Source organism: Equus quagga, chromosome 4 (assembly GCF_021613505.1).
Source record: "Equus quagga isolate Etosha38 chromosome 4, UCLA_HA_Equagga_1.0, whole genome shotgun sequence".
NCBI lineage: Eukaryota > Metazoa > Chordata > Mammalia > Perissodactyla > Equidae > Equus > Equus quagga.
The window spans coordinates 4,678,715-4,704,418 of NC_060270.1; the positions used below are offsets into that span (position 1 = coordinate 4,678,715).

General features: G+C 38.8%; 2 protein-coding genes across 3 annotated transcripts in view; one reads left to right on the plus strand and one right to left on the minus strand.

Annotated features, from left to right (window-relative positions):
* CMSS1 (cms1 ribosomal small subunit homolog) overlaps positions 1-25,704 on the plus strand; it is a 362,276-nt gene that overhangs the window by 86,647 nt on the left and 249,925 nt on the right. The gene's annotated exons all lie outside the window — the stretch shown is intronic.
* FILIP1L (filamin A interacting protein 1 like) overlaps positions 1-25,704 on the minus strand; it is a 277,314-nt gene that overhangs the window by 61,864 nt on the left and 189,746 nt on the right. Inside the window, exons 3-5 of the mRNA XM_046658603.1 lie at positions 23,128-23,380; positions 22,226-22,399; positions 14,517-14,695 (exon numbers count right to left, since the gene is read on the minus strand). Of these exons, the coding sequence (XP_046514559.1) occupies positions 14,517-14,695; positions 22,226-22,399; positions 23,128-23,370 (596 nt within the window). The 5' untranslated portion in view covers positions 23,371-23,380. The remainder of the gene's footprint in view (positions 1-14,516; positions 14,696-22,225; positions 22,400-23,127; positions 23,381-25,704) is intronic.

Sequence of the window (25,704 nt, forward strand, 5' to 3'; positions counted from 1 at the left end):
GTCGGTCACCCGCCGCACCCCATACTTCTTTTGTTTAATTTATTCCTAAGTGTTTTATTTCTTTTTAATGCTATCATAAATGGAATTTTTGTATGTGTGTGAGGAAGCCTGGCCCTGAGCTAACATCCATTGCCAATCCTCCTCTTTTTTTTGCTTGAGGAAGATGGTCACTGAGCTAACATCTGTGGCAATCTTCCTCTATTTTTTGTATTTGGGGTGCCACCACAGTGTAGGTTGATGAGTGGTGCATAGGTCCATGCCCAGGGTCCAAACCTGCAAACCCCAGGCTGCCAAAGCAGAGCATGTGAACTTGACCACTACACCACCAAGCTGGCCCCAAAGAATTGTTTTCTTAATTTCACTTTTGGTTTGTTCATTACTGCTGTATAGAAATACAATTGATTTTTATATATTGGTCTTGTATCTAGCAACCTTGCTGAGCTCATTTATTAGTTCTAAGTAGTTTTTTAGTGGATATCTTAGGATCTAATTATTATCACTATTATTATCATTGTATTAGTTTAACTTCCAAAGTAAAAATGTTCTGAAATTTTTCATCTTTTCCAAAAGGCAAAGTAGTGGTTTTATTCCATTTTGTAGGATTGTACATTAGCTATCTAGATCTAAGTTTTTATGATGATTTTATGTTCTTCTTTATATGTAAGTACTGCCTATCTTAATTTTGAATTTTGAAGAGAAACTTTATTTCACCTATAAGCTGTGTTAGCATATATTAAAACGATTATATGTTGAGATTTATAGTCTAATTAGAAAACTTAGAGTAGTTCAGAAAAGAAAAAATTAGCATCTGTATCATTTTCTCTGAAAGAGGAAAGTGCCCCATAGATGGCAATGACTCACAGGTTTATAGTAGTTTTACCTCTTATTTTGCCTTATTTCTGATTCTCCACAAAATATCTAGGGACAATTTGAAGTTCACTTCAGTGGCAGTGCCCTGTCCAAACAAGCATCATCCGTTGTATCAGGAGGAGCATAAAGAAAATGTATGTGGTCTTGCCTTTAGAATTCTGCTACCATTGATTCTTCTGGGGTCAGTTTGTGTACTTCCTCAGGCGACTGCTGCACATAAGTACGTTTTCATCTGAGCTGCAGGAGCTGCTGCGCTTGGATCGAATCCCTGCTTCTGCTGCTTTTACAGCCCTGTCATGCTAGGAGATCTGAAGACCTGTGGGGAAGGTGCTCACAAGCACATGGGTGGCGTCTGTGGACCTGACTCTGGAAGTGTCACTCCACTGTTGGCCCCCTCACCCCCACCTGCACTACAGTCTGCTATGATGTCTTCAGGGTCCTACACAAAGGCTTCTTTTCTAGTGTGTTTTAGTTCCTCATTATTCATAAAACAAAACCCACAAAGTTATCAATGATTAACCTGTTTCTGAAAGTTAGAATTAAAAGGCGTCTGAAGGCACTGAGAGTGAATTCACCAAACAGTGTTTAATAGCAAAAAAAAAAAAACAGAAAGAATACAATCTAAGGCTCTTACTTGGGGCCTAGCTAAATGAATTGTACTTACAAAATGAAATAATATGCAGCCACTTTTTTTATTTAAAAAAAAGTAGGAAGAGTATAGTATAATCTCCTTCAGAAATTTCTGATGAATGCTTACAATAATTCTTTAGAAAAACACACAAGAAACCATTAACTAGGGATTACTTTGGGGGACTAGGAGGGGAGGTGAAATGAGAGAGGAAGGCTTTAATTTTCATTTTACACTTTTCTGTTCATAAATTTTCTAACTATTTTCATGTGTTATTATTTGTCCACTTACTTGTTTTTAGTTATTTTAAACACTTATATAAATTACAAATAATGATATAATGGACCCTCATGTGTCCCTCATGCAGCTTCAATAATTATCAACTCTTGGCCAGTCTTGTTTCTTCTGTACCACCTGACTAAAAGGGTGGCAGAATACACCACCCCCAAATATGCCTTTTTGGCATAAGGATTATTTTGAGCTGATTATTTTGAGAAACAGCAGATGCAGGGGAAGTGCTGAAAACAAGAGTAGAGTTACCCTTTTGTAAAGCAAATTTACATTTTTGGAGGAAATCTGTATTTGTAAGAGTGTCTCCTTCCCAGACCAGGAAGAGAAGGATGACTAAATCACAAGAGAATCTTATCAGTGGAGAGGTCACCAACTGAAATGTGCATAACAAACATTACCCTTGCTTTTCCTGGTACCTTCTCAGAACTGGCTGTCCCCCCACCACACACACACACACACACACACTCTTCTTTCCTTTGTCCTTAGCTGAAGATGGTATTTAAGGTGGTGGCTTAGCTCATCTCCTGGAGTTACTCATTTTCCCTGGAATCTCCCATACACGAGGTATACATGTGAATAAACTTCTATTTATTTTCCTCTTGTCTCTTGTTAACCTGTCTCTTATTACAAGGGGTCTCGGCCAAGAACTCAGAGGGTGGGGGAAAATGATTTCTCCTCCCCTACACTGTGCTTCTCACTCCAGATTATTTTGAATCAAATCTCAAATATCCTATCATTTCATTTTTAAATGTTTTCAGAATATATCTCTAAAAAAAGATAAGGATTCTTTTTAAATACACATCACAATACTATTAACACACCTAAACATTAGGAATAATTCCTTCATATCGTGAAATATCCCAGACAGTATTCAAATTTCCCTGATATTCAATCTCCCTCTCTCTTTCTCTCTCTCTCACTTTTATAGAGTCTTCAAATCAAAATTCAAATAAAATCATGTATCAGACTCTATGGAAAAGTCTAAATTTCTTTCATAAATTACCCCTCTATATTTTTCCCCTGTATGTTATTTGTTAATGAAACTAGATTGTTTGTTATACAGAATTCTCACAATATAGATTTTGCTGGTTACACCCCTGTGTTGTCATTTTGTTTTGTTTTATATATATATAATTTGAAGAAATTTAATGTTTCTACATTCATTCAACAATGTCGAAAAGGTGGAAGTTCGTGTCTGTGGGTCAGCATAAAAACATTTAGAATCACAAATGAGGAATAGCACATTTCTATTCTTGCCATCAAAAAGCAGGGGATTTTTGGGGAGAGATGTCAACTAAAACCAACAGCTCCTTGTAAGTCCCTATAGCTGCTGCTACCAATTATAGTGCTCATGTTAGTGACTTTGTGTGGGGAGAGTAATACATTTATTTCTTTTGTAACTATCTCTTGGGCACTCTCTGCAAAGAGTTAGGGGAACAGAGATAAACAAAAGAAGAGCTTACACACGAGTTGGGAAGAGAAGACAGACAAGAAGCCACGATAAAGGAGCTTGTCCATCTCACCTGCACTGCGTGTTTATCCTTCTGAGTCAGTACACATCTTCTAAGACTCCAAAGAACATTTGTCCTCTTTCCTCACCATACATATCCTGTTCTCCAAAGCTGGTCTCCTTAAGTCTGGCTTCTTCACTCCGTGATCAACTGTGTCATAGGGCCTATTTCTTATTTACTGGTGATACTGAAGTAATTATTCAGAAAGCTGACCAGATGGGCTTGAGCTTTGCAGGTTTTCAAGGTCTCCACCGTTCCCTATTGTACACACGTAGCTGCTCCTATCATTTACCTTACCCTGCTGGCCCCTGAAGGCATTTGAAGTTGAGACCCTCCCATACCCTTTTTTGTTTTGGATATATCATAAGTGAAAATAATCATTAATGAATACCGCATCTGTGAGAAAGTTTGAATCAGCTATCATCATTTAATGAAAGCAGAATTCAAATATTGTTTCTGAAACATTTTGGAATGTGGGTTCATCTGAATTACCTATGTTTGTACTTTTTTTCCTCCCCCTCAACACCCATCCTTGTATGGTATATCTGAAGTCCAAACCAACTTTTCTTTGGGTCCTTTGCATGATTTGGTGGGTTGTGAGGGCTCAGCCGTGGTACAAGAAAAGTTCGCCGTGAAACCACAAATCGCCTTGGATTCCTGAGGTTTCTTTCTAGAACTGGAAGTGGGAACTTAAGTGACTGGTCCACGTTTCCCTAACAAACAAAATAATATCGGTTTGAAAAAATACAGGCCTATGCAGAGGAGACAAGGAGGCGTATTTCAAAATTAAACTCTTCCATTCCAAAAGAGCCTTCAGTTCCTGACATCCAGAGGTTTTTAGGGATGAAGTTTTAGCTGATTTGCTCTGCTTTGTTATTGTTGAGGCATGCCTCACTTAGAATCTAACACAGATGAAAATTAAGGAGTGATTTTTTTTCCTTTCCAACATTTTTGTTATTCTGTGCCTTTTACTTTGTTTATTGATAAAAATCTTAGCCCTCAAAAAAATGGTGAGAATAAACCACTGAATTCTTCTGTGTGAAGAAGCTGTGGGAGTTCTCCATCTGTGTCTCCACAAATAAACACATTAAAAACCATTCATTTAATCTACATGCTGTCCTAATGGCTTAATGCTATCATGTTTGAAAGTCTGGCTCAGGAACAGCTGGAGTGTTCTTGAGTAGATTATTAGCTGGAGTTTTGATTAATCAACAAATCAGTTTAGAGTAAGAAGCAGTTTGATGTAAAGCAAATGACAGATGTGTGCCACAGGGAAATCTTCTTTCTTTTAGTTGCCACTTATATTTGGTCCTTACTGTTGGCACTACTGGTAAATATTCGATTTTGAGATCTCTCTGATATCTTTGAAAGAAATGTTTCCTCAACAGTGTTGTGGCAGCCACATGTGATTCTCTTTTTTCCACATTTTTCCTTTATTTATATATATTCCAATGTTTGTTATGGCATGAAATGCCTTGAATGTCATGTTTACTTAGAACAAAAAACACATAATATAAAGTGACAAAACTGTGAGTTAGAAATTACTTATTTTTAAGAAAACACATACTCAGCCTCATAAATCCTGCTAATGTGTTTCTTCTGAAATATCTTCTGAAGATATAAATTACCCGTGTACCAGACATCTCACGTATTTCATGCTGTGATTGGAAAATTCATGGAAGTAAATGGGAAGATGCACATAAATGTGTATGCATGATAAATAGGAAGGAACTGTGAGGAAGTGAGAGTTGGTAGGTAGAAATTGAGTTAAATAGGAGAAACTGATATGAAAATCTCACAGACTCCAAACCAACCGAATTATTAGAGGCGGAATTTGACAAAGTGAACTTTGGATCCCACAATGTTAAACAAATCAAACTTGTCAGGACCACGTGAGGCTAGCACCATATGCACTGTGAACTACTGCTGAATCTGTTGTGTGGTGGGAAAGGTGAGCCAGCATCCTGGGTTTGGGCCCTAAGGCTTGGTGTGGGATTATACAGAGAGAGGAGGATTCAGACCTTTCTAAGAGAGAGTAACAGAAGCAGTGTTTTAGAAGAACAGTGCTACTAGCCATCAAAACATGAAGTTGATGGGGAAAAGGAAATAATGCTGAAATTATATTGACAACAGCAAAATACTCTTAGAGGAAAATGTTATGTTTAAGTACGTTTTTGATGACACGTTAGAATTGTTTTCTTCGGAAGTAACATATCTCTAAAATCAAAGCCCAAGTCTGTGGGAAAGTCTGATTCATGTTACTAATATTCACTTTACATATTTTTTAATATCATACCGTGTTTAAAATGAGGTCAGATTCAGGATTAGTCAGGCAAAGTTATAAAGTAAGAAATGGATACTCTCCTTCATTGCTGGTTATCGTATAAGTGCTCTATGTATAGAGTACAATTTAGCTACAGTGTTCAAAATCCTTAAAAGTTCATAACTTTTGACCCAACAATTACACAGCTAAGAATTTATTCTAAGGCAACAGTCAGGAAGGTGTTAAAATTAATTGGAATATGAGTCTGTTCATCATAGTGTTCTTTATAAAAGTAAAAAAGTGAAAGGAATCTAAATGTCTACAATACAGAATTTGTTAAGTAAATTACATCTGTGTGATAACAGTAGTATTTACGTACTTAAAAATTATGGTGTAGAGGAGTAGTTGGTGATTTAGGAAACTGTTCATGATGTTTTTGTTAGTAAAAAAAATAGGATATGAAAACTGCAAAATATGAATTGAGAGAGTTGTTTTTAGCTTTTTGTAGTTAATGTTTCTGATGTTTTTTAACTTTAACACCCGTTTTAGGATCATTCTTCCCCCCATGGCCTTGATAAAGGACCCACCGTCTTTCATATCTGCCATCTCTGGGACCATCCAAAGCTTCAAGCTTATTCTGCTTGCCCTATGGAAATTGACTTGTTTTATGTACTATTTTCTAAAGCCAGGCTAAGTGAAGAGAACTCATCCAGAAGCTAATTTATGATAAGATATTAATCGAAAATAATAGACTAAAATGTAACAAATTTTCCTACATTTCAGTCACTTATTCAACAAATATTTACTGTACCTCTCCATGCTCTCAGTCCTGCAGAAGGAATTGTGAATAAAACAAAAGTTTATCTTACAGTGGGAATATTTGATTTTTCACAATCACTTTAGGCAAGGAGATGTGATTAGTGTGGGGATCTTGAGATAGTGGCAAGCCAGAGGAGCAGTGGAATCTTTTGGTGCACTAAAAACCATTGCATTGAGTGGGTCTTGATCTTATATATGTGGTAGGCTGTGCTTTTCATAATACCATTGCAATAACATTTCTGTTTATCTAAGTGGAATGATTTCCAAAATAGGGGAAATAGGTCTCCATGGTTTAAAAAAAGAAAAAGTGTTCATTGAGCGCTCTAATGACCAGCTCAGTGTTACAGTGTTCGATCATTAGGACATTCAGTAGTAGCCTTACGCTGAAGGCAATTAGATACAGCCAGGCCTGGAGAATGATCTCTCATTTGTACCTCCTTTGTGTTCTCTATCATCATTGTACCTATAACATGACATTGCATTTATTTTTGTGTAGGTCTCCTGGATACTGAAGGGTTTGCCCTTGAAAGCTCTTATTCATCGTCACATCCTTGGTACCCAGCACAGGGTCTAATTAAATGCCTTCTTGGCAATCCACAAAATATCTGTGGTGTGGCACAGAATATGTAAATAAACTACTTTGAAGAAAGGCAAATTTGAAGAAAGGTGCCAGTGCTTACTGAGTGCTTCCTGTCTGTCAGACACCACACTTAGCACCTTCTGTGCATTATATAGTTTGGTAATCGAAAGAACCTATGAGATCCATGTCGTTTTTTTAACAGATGGTGAAACTGAGACTTAAGAGAGATTAAGTACTTTGTTCAAGGTCAGATAGCTAGTGGGACCAGATGAGAGGGTGGGACCGTGGTTCAAACTCTTGTTGTTCTAACTCCACAGTCTTATGCTGTTAACTCCCATACCCTACACTCTTCCAAGGAAAGGCCTTTCTGTGCGGTGATAGTTACTCCTCTTTTGTGTCAGGCGTCTCCATCCTCAGGGCTTGCCAAAGCTGTTTGGCTTCATCTTCTCATGAGGAAATAGTATACTTGCCAGGAAAGTTTACCTGCAAGTTGCAAATTCAGGATATGATTTAATTCTAATGCTCCATCTTGATTTCCATTTATGAGGCAAAAATTTCCATTTTGATATGGTTTAATGACTCTTCTTCCTCTTTATATTTTATATAGTCAGATAGGAACAGAAGTTTGAGATTGCCTTTCCACATTCAATCTTTGGCTTCCTGTTTATAGAGCTGTTAAGCTTGTAGCTATGAGCGAGTTAGATGTTTTTATCCAGTGCTTACTGTATGTCCTGCATTCTCCTGGGGCTATCCTGGCTGTTGGATAATTACAGTCCTTAATATCCTTTTTGCCTGACCTTCCATAATGTTACAACAGTGGTGTTGGCACCACAGAATGAACAACCAATCCTCTGTGAGTCATCTACAGATTATTTTATGGGGGTCTTGTCTTTTCAACTGTATTGTAGTTATGTCTTAAATTTCTTCTGGACCTGCTGCAACACCAAGCACAAAGCTTGAGTACCTAGTAATGATTCTAGGGAGAAGTGCTGAATATGTTATCAGGAGAGCTAGCTTCTGGTCTGGCTCTACTACTACTTAGCAGCAAGATTTTGGAATTTTTTAGCTGAGACTTGATGGGCCTCGCTTTTCTCAATTCAAAGGCCAGAGGATTGGTCTAGATTGCTAGGTCATTTCTAGTTTGAATTCAGGATTCAGACATCCCTGTAATTTTATATAGTTACCTGGTCAACTGTTTTACTGGGGCATCAGTAATAGGAATAGAAGGGTTGTAAATTGACCTGGATTTGCAAAAATGATATTAAGTTCAGTTTTGAATATATGACATTGAATAAGCAGTAGAGGGGGTACCTAAATCTAGATATCCTGTAAGTATGGAAATACGCACTTGGATTTGAAGTTGGTGGTAGAGGTGCTGTTGTTCTCCCTGACCTCTTTTGATAATGTGGGTTAGAATCATAAGCTTGAAGTAGAAGGTACTTTTTCATAACAGTCACATAATCACAGATGTTTAGGTCTGAAAGAGACGTACAAATCATATAGCCTCACTTGTTTTATACACAAGATTAGAGAAATGAAATTTGCCCAAAATTACCCCCTATTTCAGATCTGCTCTGCAGACCAGAGTCCCCTTTCTCCATGTTCCCAGTTCATCCCTCACTGTGCTTATGTTTCTTTTTAGACTACTTTTTAACATTTGTAGTATTCTTTTGTGAACAATAAATTCGCTTATCACTGTGCGTCCAAATACACACCCAAAATTATTTGTAAAATTTAGCTCAGCTTTCTGGGAAGGAAAAGCAATCAAATAGTGTCATCACTGTATCCAAAATTTGACCTCTATAATTAAATGGCATAGTATGGAAACCACTGAATGGTATGGTTACAAGGTATGGTTTTATGACATCTGTTGAAAGTTAAGTCATGATATACAGTCCTAAATGGTTTTTTGGTGCCCTCATGAGTTAATTAATCTCTCAGGGTCCCTACCCAGATCCTGTGTTCGGTCTGGGGTATATGAACACTAGGCTGATCACATTGTGATTCTCTATAGAATTATAGTACTGAAATATGTGTTTGTGGTGGGTCTCCATTTTGTTTTGACAAAGAACTGGATACCCATGACAAAGGTCAGATGGAGATCTGGCATCCATTTCACCATTTGCAAGACATAGTCTCAAGAATACGTAATACATACAACTCCTTGCCAGAAAACTGAAAGAAAATTATTGCATTTGAGTACAATGTATTCCACAACAATAGCTTAGTGTGCATGAAATTTAAAACTGTTGTCTTTCCAAATATGGTTTTTAGAAAGTAGACTTTGTTTATTTTTTAAAACAGCATACCCACCGTGTTATGCTTCATGGGATATTCTTAAAAGCTCAGCTTTAAGACCAAAGAAACTGAAAATCCTAATGGCAACAATTGCAAAATATTGAATTCTCTAGTAAAATACTCCAGTTTAATGTGTTTATTGATTTCTCCTGAATGTTCTGTTTTCATGAGCATTTCATGTTGTTATATTACTTTGCCATAGTAGTACCTTTTTTCCTACCCATCATGATCTAATATTGCCTTAGAAGCATCAGCATCCAGTCTTAAAGTCTGCGTTGGTGTCTCTGTTTTATACATGCACAGATTAGTTGGGATTTTCTGTAGGTGGAGACCACATCTACCTCCTTCACTTAGTATCTAGCACAGGACCTGGCATGGAGCAAGTATTTAATTAATGGATTTTTGGGGTGTTTTTTTTTTTTTTGAATGAATGGCAAGCAGCTCTAACTAGCTAACCTAACCAGTTAGTTTAACTAACTAAAAAATTAGATAAATTAATACAATCATTCATTTATATATATTTCAAGGGAGTATCCAAAGCCTCTGGAAAGATTTGATATTTCTGAGAGAAGCCTTTGAAAGTAGTCCAATATACTCAGTTAACAGGAGGGTCAAATATGGCTCAGTGTTTCAGTCACCTTGTCTTGCCAATCTGGAAAAAAGCCCTGTCATAGAGAAGGGTTGATTGTGGAAATCTTTCTTTATGAAGTTGCTTCAGCCAAAGGGAGAAGTGGGAGTGCTTTGTTCTTTACTAAAACCTGAGCAGCAAAGGACTTAGCCCAAGGTGTGGTCAAGGCAACAACCCTTGAAGCTGGGTCCCTGGTGGCTTTCCTCCAAAGACCTGTCTGCCCCTGGAGCCACCGTTCTATCTTGTCACACTTGGGCAGGAACAGGAAATGAATTGTACCTGTGCCTCCTTCCTCACCACATGGTGTTTGAGAAGCTACCATTTGAACTCGTGCTTTATAAAATCAGAATATCAGTGCTAACCTACTTGGCCAAGATTTTAGGAAAAGTAATTTAAGGCTTTAAAAAACTCCATGGTTGAAGCCACATTTTATACAGAGTTGCCATACGATATTTGTTTCCCACTTTAGTGGCTATTTCAAGGCAAAAAATGCAGTAATATATATGGTTAGTATACATGGTTTGGTTTAGTATTCTAAAAAAAAAAAAAGCATGGTTTCAAAAAAAGGAAACTGGTTTATTTTCCCCCTCACAGCTTCTTCCCCCATTGAAACTGAAAAAGGAAAAAAATTATGCAAGCTTTTTTGAAAATACAGGCAAAATTGGCATTTCACTTATGGGAAAATTTTGCAAAATTACACTGACTAAAAGTAATTTTTGTTTTGGCTTTCCTGTGAAGCCATCCAGAAAGGCCAAAAATTACTGGCATTGCTTTTGTCTAAAACTTTTCACATAGACTCCGCTTGTAATTCAGCCAAGTACATAATTCAGGTCACCAGTGACACACACATCCACACATTGGAGCTGGTCAGTGAACAGAGAGTCGTCATGAAATGTGGGTGTAATGTTACCTTGTGGACAGACCAAACCACGCAGATCACAGTGAAGGGAACTTTGCATTAACCTGCCTGGGAACGGGGTTCCTGAGCTGATCCCCACCCCGACCCTTTCTTGATGGGAAAGCCAGTTGTTTACTGATTACAACAACAACATCACCCGGCAAACATTTTGGCCTAAAATCAATGTGTGACATCAGTCTCCTTTAGGATTTTCCACATAAACTAATTCTCCAAAGAAAACACAGAAATTGAGCCTTAATTTAAAATCCATTTTTATACCCTGTAAGGGCTTATGAACTATCTCAATCATGTCTTTCTTAATTTTTATTTTATTTCCAAGTAGATATTATCCAACACTTAAAATATGACCATTAAAGGTTCACAGTGTTTTGTCAGAGTTTCAATCACCTAGTCCTTTATAGCTCTCCTCACCCAACCCCCTTTTAAGGGAGTTAGGATATCTTTTTTTGTTTCTCTGTACGAGGGTTACTGGTTTGGGAGTGGCTTACATCACTTTGTTTGAGGGTGGAAGTAAACATTACTCTTTGACTCCTGAGGACAAGTTGGTCTGGCTTTTTTGAGGGGTGGCTGTGTGCTTGAGAGGAAGACTCTCACTAAAATTTGAAGGATTCAGTGAGGTTACGTGTTTTGTCGTTTGTTGTCCAAGAATGAGATACATGAATGGTATTTCACTCTCTTATGTAAGCACCTCCTCTGTTTATATTTACCTGAAATTATTAGAGTTTCCCCTGCTTCCTGTTTTGTTAGGTGGTGTTCATTTAATACTTTGATGCACACAGCCATAAACAGGTAGAAGTCACTTATGCCTCCTGAGGCCCACAGCCTCCCTGCTGGAGGCCGGGGAGCAGGGAGGGCCAGTGCACTAACAGCGCCGAGATATGGGAATTGTGATGTTGTGCAGGCGGAGCAGGGAAGCGTTATCTGTGTCTCATGTGAGCTGAGAGTAGGCTTAACATTCTCACACCCAAAGAATTCCATCTGGAAACTGTTCCTGGGCAAATAGAAATAGGTGAATATTCTCATATCTTCTGGAATGGCTAAACAGGGAATGAGAGTCACTCTCATCATTTTTTCCTACTTTTTTGGTATTGGTATGTTTACTTTCGTTATTCTTCAAGACAAGAAATTTGTGTCATATGATCGTTTAAATTCTTCTTCTTAAACTGCTTTGATGCATGTAGAAATACCATTCTTAATATATTGATTCCATGGTGTACAGTTTACATTCATCCCACTATTTTCCTTTTCCTTTAGCCCGTGGCCTTTGTTCCCATTTTTCACTCTTGTTCCTCTTTGCTCTCTCTTGGTTTAAATAATCTTCACCATCTGCCTCCCAGCGTTAGTGTTACTTCTGGATAGCCCTCCTCAGCCTTCCTCCAGAAGATAGTAGAGATACAAGAGTGAATATTAAAACTATACCACCAACAGCTCTCCACATTCCCACCCTAAATCTGTGTTGTCTTGCCTTCTGCATTAATGTGACAAGCCCCCTGGGCAGGGACAGTCAGTAGCTCTTTGTTCTGTGGCAGACAACACTCTGACGATGGTCAATAAATGTTCATAGTAATGAGAGATGAAAGGAAGTGTCTGTGTTCAGCAAGTTAGTGCCAAATAAGTGTAGAGGCCAAATGAGGCCACAGATGCCAAACCACAGGGGTTTGAAATAATATTTAATATGACATTGTCTCATTGAATAACAAATCGTATATTGCAATGTCTGAGTCAAATTATCCCTTGGTGCCAGACTTCTTTTGCTCCTTTAATCTGCCCCTGAAGATATTTCAAGTTCATAAGGGGCAAAGTAACCAGACCCCGTTCTATGTAGTGAGTGGAAAACGAACTTCCTGATCAATGTGGAAAAAGAAACTGGATGTGAGGGCCATGGACTCTCTGGCACTCTGACCAAATGTCTACCATGACCTGCACTGAAGAGAAGTGAAAGTTTGCCATTAGCCTAGCTACTGTGAAACTTTGGTTACCTTGCTAAATATGACTTGTAGGTATTTAAATAAAGCAGCTGACATTATCAGTATTTCAGAAAAGGAGCTTACAAATTATTTTTTTCTGGATTTTGCTGGGATTGTTAGAATCCAGCATCATCATCTCTGTAATTCATAAAAGAAGTCCACGTGGAATAACAAAAGTGGAATGAAAATCCATTAAAACTTTTACATTCCACAAAGATTGGTTATTTTCTATCTTTGCAGTATCAATAGAGAGGATCAGTTGTCCGCTCAGTTTAATATGGATGCTTGCACTTTCTAAGGTGATTCAGAGGGTCACAGTAGAGCACAATAACCTGCCCTCCTTATGGTTATAAAAAGTTTACCAACCAATCTCTCCTTTTTTGCAGCCAAGCTTCTCAAAATACTAGTTTGCATTTTAAGCTTCTATGTCCTCATTTCTTATTTATTCTTCAAAGCATTGCGATTTGGCTTCTGCTCTTGCTGTTTTATTGAAAGGGCTCGTTAAATTCCTCAGTGTCTTCCTTGTTGCCAAATCCTGGGACATTTGCTCATCCTTTTCTATATTATTTGGTGCTGTTTGACTGCTCACTCTTTCTTGGAAGTCTTCCTATGCTTGGTTTCTTTGCTTTCTTTCTCTTCTAATTCTTCCAACCCACCACCCTTCATTCTCAGCTTCCTTTTTTGACCCCTTTTTCTCCAGAAAACCATCACACAATTGATGTTTTCTAGAGTTCCCTTCGCAGAATTCTCTCTCCTTACCACACCAACAACTGTAGCTTCAACTATTACCAGCTGCAAATCCACATCACCAGCGTAACCTTGTCCAGACCTATGTTCCAACTGTGGGTTGTCTGTTTAGACATGTCATTGTCCCCTCTGGACATTGGAATATACCAGATACCTCATACTCAACATGCCTAAAACAGGACCCAGCCTTTTCAACCATCTGCTCCACCGAAATCCTGCAACAACAAAAACCTGTGCCCTATTCCTGTATTCTATACCTGGGTGAATAGCCAGGAATGCTTCTAAGTAGCTCCCTGTTTTCCTTGCTCTGATCTCCAGTCTCATTAGTCACTAATTCATATTGACTATACATCACAAATAGTTCTTGTTTGTATCCCATCCTTTCTAACCCCATAGCCACTGGAACACTTACCTCCCCTCAGTCTAAATTTCCTCCTGTCTTTCCTCCATGTTGCCTTAATGGTTCTTTAAAAATGCGTACCTGATTGACTTATTCCTCTTCTCATGATCTGTCCTTGCTCCTTCTTGACAAGAGTATAAAATCTACCTGCTAGCCTTTCTTTTTCTCATCCTGTGATTACACCCGTGCTGTAGCCGTGTGGAAAGCTGTCATTCCCTCAGTACCTATAATGTTTTCTTACCTCTATGATGTGACATTTATTTCTGCCCCTGCCTTTCTATAGTTTCCATTCTTGTTTGCATAGGAACTAGACCCTGTCACCTCCTCTGCAACTTTTGCAACGCACTCCCTTGCAGAATGAGATGCCCAACATTTATGTTTCCACAGTTCTTACCATACCCGATTATTCTTGGATTGTATTGATACTGTCTTTAAACACATCCTTTTCCTCACTCTGGACCATGAGATTTTTGAGAGCAGAGGCTGTGTCATGTTCATCCTTGAATTCCTGTATCCCTGTTACCATGCCCAGCCCACGTGAGAAGTTAGGAACGGTTTGCAGAATGGGCCATTGTCTTGTCCAAGGTAGCCTTACCTTTCACGTTCCTGCTCCAGTAGGCTCGTGAATTCATCACTCTTCTCCATGTACTCTTTATGTTTTCTCTTTTCTTCCTCCAGCTCCAATATGGTTTGCCTATGAGATTTTTCTACCAGTAAAAGCTGTTCCAGGATTCGTCTGTGAGATTCTTTATGTTTTTCCACAACTTTGTCCAACTGTAAAAGAAAATACATTTATAGTCTCTTAACTACAAATTGTAATACTGCCATCTTTCACTCTTTTAGAATTTCCAGTTTTGACTAATTAATTCAGCAATGGGTTTCTGATTTCCTTGTTTAGTTTTTATCATTACTCTTGTTAATTGATGCTTTCTGATGCATTTAACACAAATGTAATCTTTTTGCTGTCATCGTTTTTTCCCCCAAGAGAATAAATGGTGCCTCTGTAGATATCAGAACAATTTCCCCATACTTCCTTTCTGATACTTTCTTCTCTCTCCAGAGAAACCATATCAGAGGAATGATGGAAAGTGAAGGAATCCCTTCACAATGCTTGATTCTGCGGCCACCCTAGCTGACCTCTCCTGCCCCACTCTCCCTGTAGTAGTGCTCTGCCAGTGTGTGCTCCCTGGATCCCTGTTCTGCTTTTCATTGTCTTATGTGTCAAGGTGTTTTCGTGTTTTAGAAATCCTTGTTAGTTCTGTGTTGGTATGTAGTGTGCGTACCTTAACGTAAACACCCAGTCGTAGTTCTGTGGCTTACTTACATCTCTGTTATAAAACCATTGCCCTGTGCCTGATTTGTGTGGTCGTCTCCCTATTAGATTGTGAAGTGCATGAAGGCAGGGCCTATGTTCTGTTTTTTTTTAAATTCTTAGCATCTAACAGAGGGCCTTGCTCGTAGTAGGTGCCCAATATATGCTACAGGCTGAAAACAAAATAGCAAGCAAGGAATCAAGAAGAAAAGAGGTAAGGGGCTGATTAAAACAAGAGTAGCTCAGGATCTTTCCCCAGGGATAAATTAAGATCCAGTTAAGAACATGGTTTTGAAAGCATGTGACTTTCTAGATTAGTTAAATACTAGATGTTGTAACTGATGATACTGGTTGATTTTCCCCTTTGCTTTTATTGTAAATGATTGAAAATTTGTGACTCTGTGAATTTGAAGCCAGTTTAACTCATACATCCTTAAAAAGCACATACTTGACTGAGAATCCAAGGCACAAAATGGCCAAGTCATTTCAGAAAAAGAATAGAACAAGATGTTCCAGCATAGAGAACTCAGTTAATTCTCTCTGTTTTGTTTTTGGTTTTGTTTTTTTGAAGAAGATTAGCCCTGAGCTAAATACTGCCAATCCTCCTCTTTTTGCTGAGGAAGACTGGCCCTGAGCGAACATCCATGCCCATCTTCCTCTACTTTATATGTGGGACGCCTACCACAGCATGGCTTTTGCCAAGCAGTGCCATGTCTGCACCGAGGATCCGAACCGGCGAACCCCAGGCCGCCGAAGCGAAACATGCGCACTTAACCGCTGTGCCACTGGGCCCTCAGTTAATTCTCTCTGACCTCCAGATGCATAGGCTGGTTGTCTAGTTTTCTAATATGGGTTTATAATGGTGCTTTAACACATATACAAAATACTTCATTATGCCATACAGGTGTTGATTTTTAATTAATATAACCAAATCTTTTGTGAAAGCTGAAATTGCTAAGTTGCATTGCCTGCTGGCAGAGTCACTGTCAACTAATGACCATCCTCTGAGAAGGAGGTCATAGTGTTAATTGTCCTGTGGTTAATTGTCCACAACCACCCTCTGAAACCTCCTTCTTATGGTTGCCCAAACATTAGAGTGCATTGTAAGGGAAATTCAGATCAACTGCTTTTGGAATTTGAGAGTGAAATAGTGATGGGATCAGGCTTAATTTAGGAAAGTCGCAGTTGACTTAGAAAAACATTCCATTTAATTTGTTACAAGGTTGACCCTAGAATTAATAAATGAATAATTATAGTAGGTATTTGGCAAAACGTAAATGAATAACTAAGGAAGGCTTCTTAAATGCAAGAAAAGAGTCCTTCCTTAAATAGCTTCTTGTAATTGTATGGATGTGAGTGTTAAACTTTATTTGGCCCAAAGAGAGGAAATAGAAGGTTTATTTAATCTACGGATGCTTTTCATTGTGTTTTTTCCTTCTTATATAGTTTGCTTGTTTGAAGGGACAAGGAAGGAAAGCTGGAAAGAATCATTGCCCTTTATTTATTACATGACCTTCTAAGTCTCCCTTCCTTCAGCCTCACCTTCTTCCAGCCCATCCTCATCAGCGAATGCATGATCTTCCACCAGTGGGATTACTCCACTCTCCTGTGCAGAGCCGGGTTTTTCACCAACTGGTCTCCTGTCACTTCAGCCCCATTCTCATTCCATACCTTCCCATCTTTTTCACCCAACCTTTAACCACAGTGGACTTCGGGCAGTTCTTAGAACACACCATGGTACTTCAAGACTGTTTTTCTCAGTACTGATACCTAGAAATATTTTTCCCCTTCCACCCAAAACTTTTCCTATTCATCTGTTGTAACTTTCTCTGATCACTCCTGGGTAGAATTGTTTGTTCTTTCATATCAGTAGATGCCTAATTCTCTCGGTTTTCCTTCTGTCACATGCCATGCCTCTTGAAGGATGGCTTGAACTTACTTCATGCTGTTTGGTGCAACCACTGAGGAGCTCATGTTTGTCAACAGCAGTATTGAAAAGTTGTCAAAAATGACGTTGCAGAGGGAAAGCTTCCAAAGAAAGAATTAGTGATTCTAGAGGTGTTTTAGCTTACACTTGAAGGTTTGTTCTGTGCCTTCATCTCTCCATGCCCAGAATGCCTCTTAGGAAATATGCCGGTGGTTCTCAATTCAGTCTCTTCCTCATTCCTAACAGATCAAAAGATGGACCTGATCCTCCCTGAACTCATTTCATTTCCTACCATGTGTGTGTGTGCTGGGCCAAACCACTTAGCCAATCTGTACTTCAGGTTCTTCATTTGTGAATTAAGTGGTTGGGCCTGATTTCTAAGATCAATTCTGGTGCCACAGTTTTCTCAAGGCAACAACTCTTTCTTAAGTGCCTATTATGCTGTAGGTACTTGATACTGTGATAGTTGCCATGGGGAGTACAAGAGGAGTTTGAAGTCTCAGTGTGTATACTGTCGCTAGTGAGATAAGATACACACCTGAAACACTTAGGAGCAGTGTGAGGTGGTGTGTCATTTAGCACTAAGGGACTGTCAGAGGACCATTGCCCCTTTTTCATCTGTCTCTACTTGCAGATTGAATGAAGCCTGGGGAAGAAAACAGGAAGACTCACCAGGGAGTGTCAGGGAAAAAGATTGAGAAGATGGCTCCTTGGTGTTTACGTGCAGTGACAAGCTTCCTGCTTATCATTTCAGCCTCCCTGATGTCCTGTCCTACCCTCCCGCCCCTAATACAGTCCAGCTCTTTGCCTAGGACTAAGAAAGTACAATGTTACATTAGGTTGGATTATTCCATGGTCACAGGGAATGAGGAACAGAGAGGTTTTCACATCTTTTTACTTTTGGTTGTTTAATGTATGTTTAGAAAAGAAAAATGACCTTTGTTTTAAAACCTCCTGACTCACAGACCACCCTAATTTTGGGTTTGATCTTTCTGCGCTCTGGCTTTGGTTCTCTTTGTTCTTTTCCATTGGCACTTTGAAGACTGCCCTTTTCTTTGCTTACCCTGAATGTACTGGTAGAGATAAAGCTAATCTAGAGAGCAGAGAAATTTTTTGGCCACTTAAGTGGATCAAAGGTAACCAGATATCTCTCATTGCCTCAGTATCTCAGATTCTGCAAATGGGGGCATGAGTCTCATGGCTCTGCACTAACACTGCCAGACTCTTCTGAAAACCCTTCCTTGTTTCATTGTTACTCTGAATGGTGATAGTCTTCTCTCCTTCTCATCTTGGTCATCTGCTGAGCTCCAGGTCACTCCCCCTACACTCCACCTTTCCACCATCAATCTTGGTAGCATTCTGGATGATTTTCAGATTTAGCTGGACCTTCCATGTGGCCCTTCCCTTATGCCTGGTCAGCATCCTTTCTCTTTGCTCAAGGCACCTATTTCTTTGCTCAAGCCCATGCTGTTCTCTCTAAGTGCTAGACACGGACACATCCTTACCTTCTTACTCTTATCTCCTACTTGACTGTATAGAGTCCATCGAGCATAACTACTCTATGTTTTCTTACACATTTGCTACTCTTATCTACCTATATCCGTCTACATTCCTAACCTCTTCACCTGTGTGTGCTTTATTGCTCCATCCCTTATTGTCTCCTTCCAGCCTTTGTTCCACCTGTGATTCTTTCTCATGTTTTTGATCCCACCTCTGTCCCTTCAAAGTGTGCCTGCAAAATGGTCAAGTCTTCCTCTTCTAAAAACACACATATGCACACATGCAGAAAGAGAGAGAGAGAGGAAGAGAATTGACCATGAAGCGTGAGTTTTAGAGGAAGAGGATTTATCCTGAAGCTTGGGTATTTTCCAAGGCCCTGCCAGGGCCCCAGCAATGTATTCACCTATGATATATTTTGTAAGATTTATAAAAGTAATGCATTTTAATTGTAATCAGTTAAGACTTCTGTCTTTTTTCCATTTTTGCATACTTTCCGTCAGACTTCCTTTCATGTCAGGTAGTTTTGAAGAGGCTATGAAAATTTGAGGGGTCCTGTTAAAGGGAAGTTTAGTTGGTTTCACAGTCACTTCTATGTATAGTTAAGTTATTGCTAGCCATCTTGGTGTAGGAAAGGCTTCCAGAAATGCTGTTACTGGCCACTGTGCCAGCTCACCCAGCCACTGTCAAAGGTGAAAGGCCAGAGGGTGTATTGCAAAATGAATATGTCCTTTGGTTCTCAGCACTTGAAGTTTGTGTATTGTAGAGGAGAAAGGTTCAAAATGTATGAAGCCAGCTACTGATCTGTGGAAATTTCCCCTTTAGTTCCTGGCTTCATGATTTCTCTTGCTTCCAAGTAAGCTCATCCGTGCATTTAAGAGTGTTAGCTATTTTCTCTAACATTTCGTGTATTTCTTAGTGACATGATCTCATGATATATAGTCCACAACGTTGCTGGAAATTGAATTCCTTTATGGTCTACCTGACTAACCCCTACTCATTCTCTGGATCTTGGCTTTCCTGCTTCGTCTATCTAAAATTGATCCCCCATTATACTCTCTCATATACTCAAACCATAGTTGTAGTTTTCACCACAGAAATTAACATAATGTGTAATCAAATACTTATTTATGTGATCGTTTGTTGGCTGTCACTCTCTTAGACATTAAACGCCCTGCAGACAGGAACCACCTTTTTATACAATTAAAATTGTAAAATGAAATTTAGAAGCTAAATTATACAGTTGCTTAAAATAAGGACTTTAAGAATTACCCTTAGGTAATGCTAATGAGGTATGCAGACTCTTTTATTATAGTACCTTGATAAATCCAAAATGTTATATTTTCCTTGATCAGTTTTTGGAAGAACTAAGAATACATCAGGCCATTAATTCAAATATCTTTTTTAAGAAAATCTCTAATATAACACTGCAGTTTGGAGAGGAATAGGAGGTGAAAAGTGTCGCGGACACGGAGTTCTTGGTCCTCCCTCCTTGAGAACCAGCTCTCCCTCCCCATCTGCATCCTTTGTTCTAGCTCTCAGACCTCCACCACTTTATCATCCTAAGACAGCATTCCTACCATGTGACGTAACTGAGAATAGTTTGTTTTTCTAAGTTATTTTGCCTTAAGAATAGATAAATCCACTTTAGTTTACCCTAGACATGGTTGAGATTTTTCACATTTTTCAAAAAGAACATTATGAGGAAAATAAAAGGAGGAGAGATGTGAGAAAACAAAAGAATAATAATTTTTTAGCATGCAGATCCTTATTCTGATGTAATTAGGGTGCAGCCCAGGATGGGCTTCCTGGGAACACTCTCCTCTCTTTCTTTCTTTTCTTCGGCCCTATCCACGGACTCCTAGTCAGAATCCCCTTTTACCATTTATTCTCTGTATGTCTCCTCTTATCCATTACTTCCCAGACAGAGGAAGAGGGTAGGCAACTGGGTTTTTGGGTGAGTAGAGTTATGTGGGCTTCGAGGAATCTGATAGAGTGACAGCTGAGGAGAGAGCAATCTGTTAAGGGGAAACCAGGAAGTAAAAGGCAAGAGAAGCAAGTGAGCAAATCCTGGAGGTGGGAACGTGAGGGCTGTGTGTGTGTGTGTGTGTGTGTGTGTGCATGCATGCATGTGTGCGTGTGTAGGAGTGTCTGCTGGGAGAGCAATCAAAGAAGATTGGATTTGTAAAGCAGGGCCAAATTCTGGGTGCCTTTCAGGGACACTTTGCAGAGTTAGGATTGCAAGCATTTGCAGAGAGTCAGGGTATTTCCAGATTTGCATGTATGCAATAGAATTTTGTAACTAAAACTTTTTCCTATTGATTTCAGCATAAGTTTGGAATCATTCTGTTTCATTTCACACTGAAGTGTTGAGGGGCTGTGCCGTTTATGGAATTTCATCAGGATATGTTCAGTGATCATTCATTTGCATTTGTGCTCATAGGGATGGAGAATTTGTGCCTAATGCTGTTTCACAGTCACTATATTGGGAGCCAGGATACAGTTTTAACACTTGACTTAAATGCGCTTTGGCTCCTCTTGTTTAAAATTTGGATTAAAATGCAATCAACAGACTTTGGGTGGTCTCATCTTCACCTCTCAGAGAAGCAGATCCATATGACCAAACTCCTTCACAATTTGGCAAGACGGTTGTCTTCTCTCCTGAGACACCCAGGACAAGAATAACAAGGACATTAGAGGTCACTCCTAAGGTAGGCTGCCAGAGTGTGGGGGGCGGGGGGAATTTGTCCAAAACTTGCTTTCATTCTCTCCAGCCTTAACTCATGCTCCTAGATGTCTCCTTTTTATAAAAATGAAAAATTATGAAATTTTCCATTGAAGTCTCAGAGGAAAATAGAAGAATAAAATAAGGATGCCAAAGAGTTTCAGAAACATCAGCAAGTAGAAGAGCAAGCAGTATCTTTGTGCAGTGGTGGCCGTGTTGGGACTGCTCTTCTTTGCCATTGTCATTACTGGGCACACTTAGAGGAAATAGCTTTGCTGTCATTAAACTTTTGAAGGAAAAAAAGAGGATATGTGCTCATCTAAAATATATGCTTGCTAAAACTCTATTTCTTGGACAGTTCTTCAGATCATTTCCACTCACGCTCAGAATTTCTATGACATAATACTGCAGTGTTTTCAAAGAAATTACCTTGTATGGTGGAACTTTATCTGTTTTTTATCATAGCCTGAATAGCCTTCAAGTCCCCAAAAGAAGTGTGGACCCCTTTGAGGGGGTGTGTGTGTCTGTGTCTGTATCTTTGTTTGTGTGGGGGGAGGGGAGGGGATGGAGGAGAGAGAGAAGAATTCTCTTGTATTTGTTAAGTTTCAGTCTGATGTCAAGAAACAAACCTAGTGGAAACATCCTGACCATGATTTATTCTCCTTTTCTTTCCTGTAGAACATGTTGTATTTATCTACCTTGCGTAAATTTTAAGTGCCTTAGAACATAAAACTAAATAATCAAAAAGGAGTTGTAGGTCCTGCTCACCCACCAGGCCTAGTGCTTGTCTGGCTGTTGAGCTTATTCCACCTCCCAGGTTCATACCCCTGATGCGATACATACCTCATTCATTGGTTTCTCATAGATGTCCTCTAGCCAAGGAGCAGATTTTGCTTGAAAAGCATCTCGCTGGAGAGCCTCTAACACCTTTTTTGGAGTGACAAACCCATACTGAGCTTCCAGCAAAGCCAAGTCCATTTTTTCTGCCTTTAAAATGCCTATGACTTCATCTCGAGCCTGTAGGAACAAAAGGCATTTCAGAAAGCCTGCTTTATCTACCAAGCGTCTCTGCAAGTGATTTCTTGTGATAGTTGAATGTTTTTTTCTTCTCTTTCAAGTATAAACAAATCATATTTGGTTAGAGTACCTTTTAGAAAAGGTAGCAAAACTATGCCCTTTCATCTTTCTTACAATCTAGTTACACATCAATAATTTTTAAAAAGTGATCACTATATGACTTTGGGGGACTCTGCATTTTTTATTGTGTTTGACAAGCAGATAACATGAGACCCCTCAATGGACCAGCATTTTCATTTTCAGGGGTAGGAAATAAGATTCTCCTATATGTGTAGCAGCTGTTTTTTGTTTTTTATGTAGGTTAACATTTCCAGGGCAAGTCTAGGAGCCAGTTCACATGGCATCCAAAGGGCCTATTGTTCTTTAAACCAATCCAGAGTCATCTGTGTTGTTACCCATACGTGCCTGTGCACTGAAGCTCCTGAGCATCATGGGAAGAGGACCCAACCTTTCACAATGTGCGTGCCAACCACGTGTCATAATAACAGCCCTTTTAGATGTGATTAATTGCCCTTCAAGTTGGCGGAAGAGAATTCTGTGTACTTCCACTTTGCTTTCATGTCCATACAAGTGAGAACCACAGATATCTAATTCTGTGGCAGCATAGACACCAAATTCACAAAGCTTTTCGCTTGAAGCATGGTGGGGGTAATTCTAACCCAGCTAACCTGTAGTTCTCCCTCCAGAATGCTGAGAAGAAATAAGAGGTCATCTCTTGAGAGATCTTCTCCTTGATGGCCATTACCACTGTGTGACTTAGGATGTGGAAGGATTGCATCTGCCTCACTGGTGGGATCTTTTTCTTGCTGTCTCTGCTTCATGTCCTTAGGTCCTTGGAAACTGTGGTCTTTACTAAGTCTTGGAAATTGCTTTTGGGCTGAGCCCTCCATATCACTGCTTCTGGAACGCATTCTTTAAGGGCTGGAAAGAAGGAAGACAATTTGTAACTCTTTTTTTTTTTTGAAGAAGATTAGCCCTGAACTAACATCTGCTGCCAATCCTCCTCTTTTTGCTAAGGAAGACTGGCCTGAGCTAACATCCATGCCCATCTTCCTCTACTTTATATGTGGGACGCCTACCACAGCATGGCTTGCCAAGTGGTGCCATGTCCGCACCCGGGATCTGAACCCGTGAACCCCGGGACCACCGAAGTGGAACGTGCGAACTTAACCGCTGTGCCACCAGGCCAGCCCGACAATTTGTAACTCTTAATGGAAGTGGAGTTTTTAATAAGGGTACCTATTACTGCTTTAACAAGTCTGCACTCTTGTTATATTTACCGGAGCCAAAGACTCAATCTTTCTGAAGTCTCCAGCAGAGAAGGTCATTAGCAGATTCATAAATCACAGTCTTATTTACGCTTCTGTTTTTAAAAATCAACATTTTAAAAAATGTCTTCTGCTTGGATTAAGACCACTTATGTTCGTGGGTAAATAGACTGTATTTGAACTTCATCCACCAAACATTCCACCCCAGGGACCCAGGTCATACCTCCAACCACGGCCTGAGTGCTTACTTAAGATGTACTTAACATAATTATAAAATGGTAAATTTGCTAATCGTTCTAACTTTTTGCAGATTCACATTATAGTATTTTTTTTTGGAAGTTTTTAAAAATTTTTAAATTTCTTAGCCTTTGGTGCATTAAGATAGATGCATCAGAATTACTGCTACTAAATACTTTGGGTTATTTTGTTATGATGGCAAAGTCTAGTATTAAAGGAATGAAGGCTTGGTCCCTGGTGGTATCCCTGACATTCTGCTAAAATTCCAGATCTATCCTTGAATAAGTCAAGCACTTATATTTAGGACCCTTATCTCCAAAATAGGGACATTACTGCCTGTAGTAGTCGGCCATTATGGAATCGATATAAAATAAATTAATATTTGAGGGACATATTAGCTCCACATCTGATTATATAATTATCTAAATTAATTTATGATAGCAAGAAAAATTGTTTCACCTTTGAGGAGGAAAAGAGAAAATATCAATTGAGCTTATAGTCTGCATCAGTGATATACAAGTAGATTGTTAATTTTGCTCATCCCTACAAATCATGAAACTTTTATCATCATTGGTGCCTTGATTTTAGTTTGTCACAATATTTCTTGAAAAATCTGAAAAAACTCAAGCATACAGAAAAGTATGGAAACATGGTGAACCACTATATGCTACCACACAAATTTCTAAAATCTAAATAATTTCTTATATACGTTAGAAAACAATTTTTTTAAAGTAAACTATTATCAAAACAGTTGAAGCCCTCTGTGTGTCTCTTCTGTAGCCCACTCTACCCTTACCATCCCAGAAGTAACGATCTGGAATTTGGTGTTTATCATTCTCATATATGTTTTATACTTTTTAAAAATGTGTATATATATTGCTGAACAATATATGGTATTGCTTTGCACATTTTCAAACCTTGTATAAATAGCATATTGAATGTATCGTTCTGGAACATGCTTTTTTGTCCTTATTTTTGAGATTCTTCCTTGTTCCATTTTACTTTACATATTTTGATTGCTATATTAGTATTTCATTATATCAATAGTCCCCCATTTACTTGTCCATTTTACTGTTGATGGATATTTAAATAGTTTACTTTTTTTTCACTATTAGAAAAAATGCTACTGTGAACATTCTTGTACATTTTTTTCCCTGTGTACATGCATTTTTCCAGGGAATATTCTTTAAGGCCTAAGAGTGGGATTTTTGGACTGTGCAGTACGTGTGTCCTCCACATTACTAGGGATTATTGCTCTCCTAAATGGAGCACCAATTTATAGCAGAGTATGAGAGTTCTCATTGCTCTATATCTTCATGAACGCTTGCTATTATGAAATATACAGTTTTCCCAAATTTGGTAGGTGAAATGGTATCTGACTTTTTGATTTGCATCCTGTAATTAATAAGAGTGGGCATCCTTTTATGTGTTGAGAGGCCATTTGGATTTCTTCATAAATTGCTTGTTCATAGTCTTTGGCCCTTTTTCTTTTGTACTGATTGTCTTTTTCTTACAAATTTGTAGGAATTTGTTACACATTCTATAAATTACTATTTTGTTGATTATATGATATGTTTTACTGTTATCTTTTCTGGTGCTGAGATTGCATTTTCACTTTATTTATTGTGTCTTTTGTGGTGTAGAAGATCTGCGTTTAAGTTAGTCAAAGTTAGGAATTTTTAAATCTTTTTTTTAATAATTTGCATTGGAAACCAAAACTTCATCATTAGCAGTTTAAAA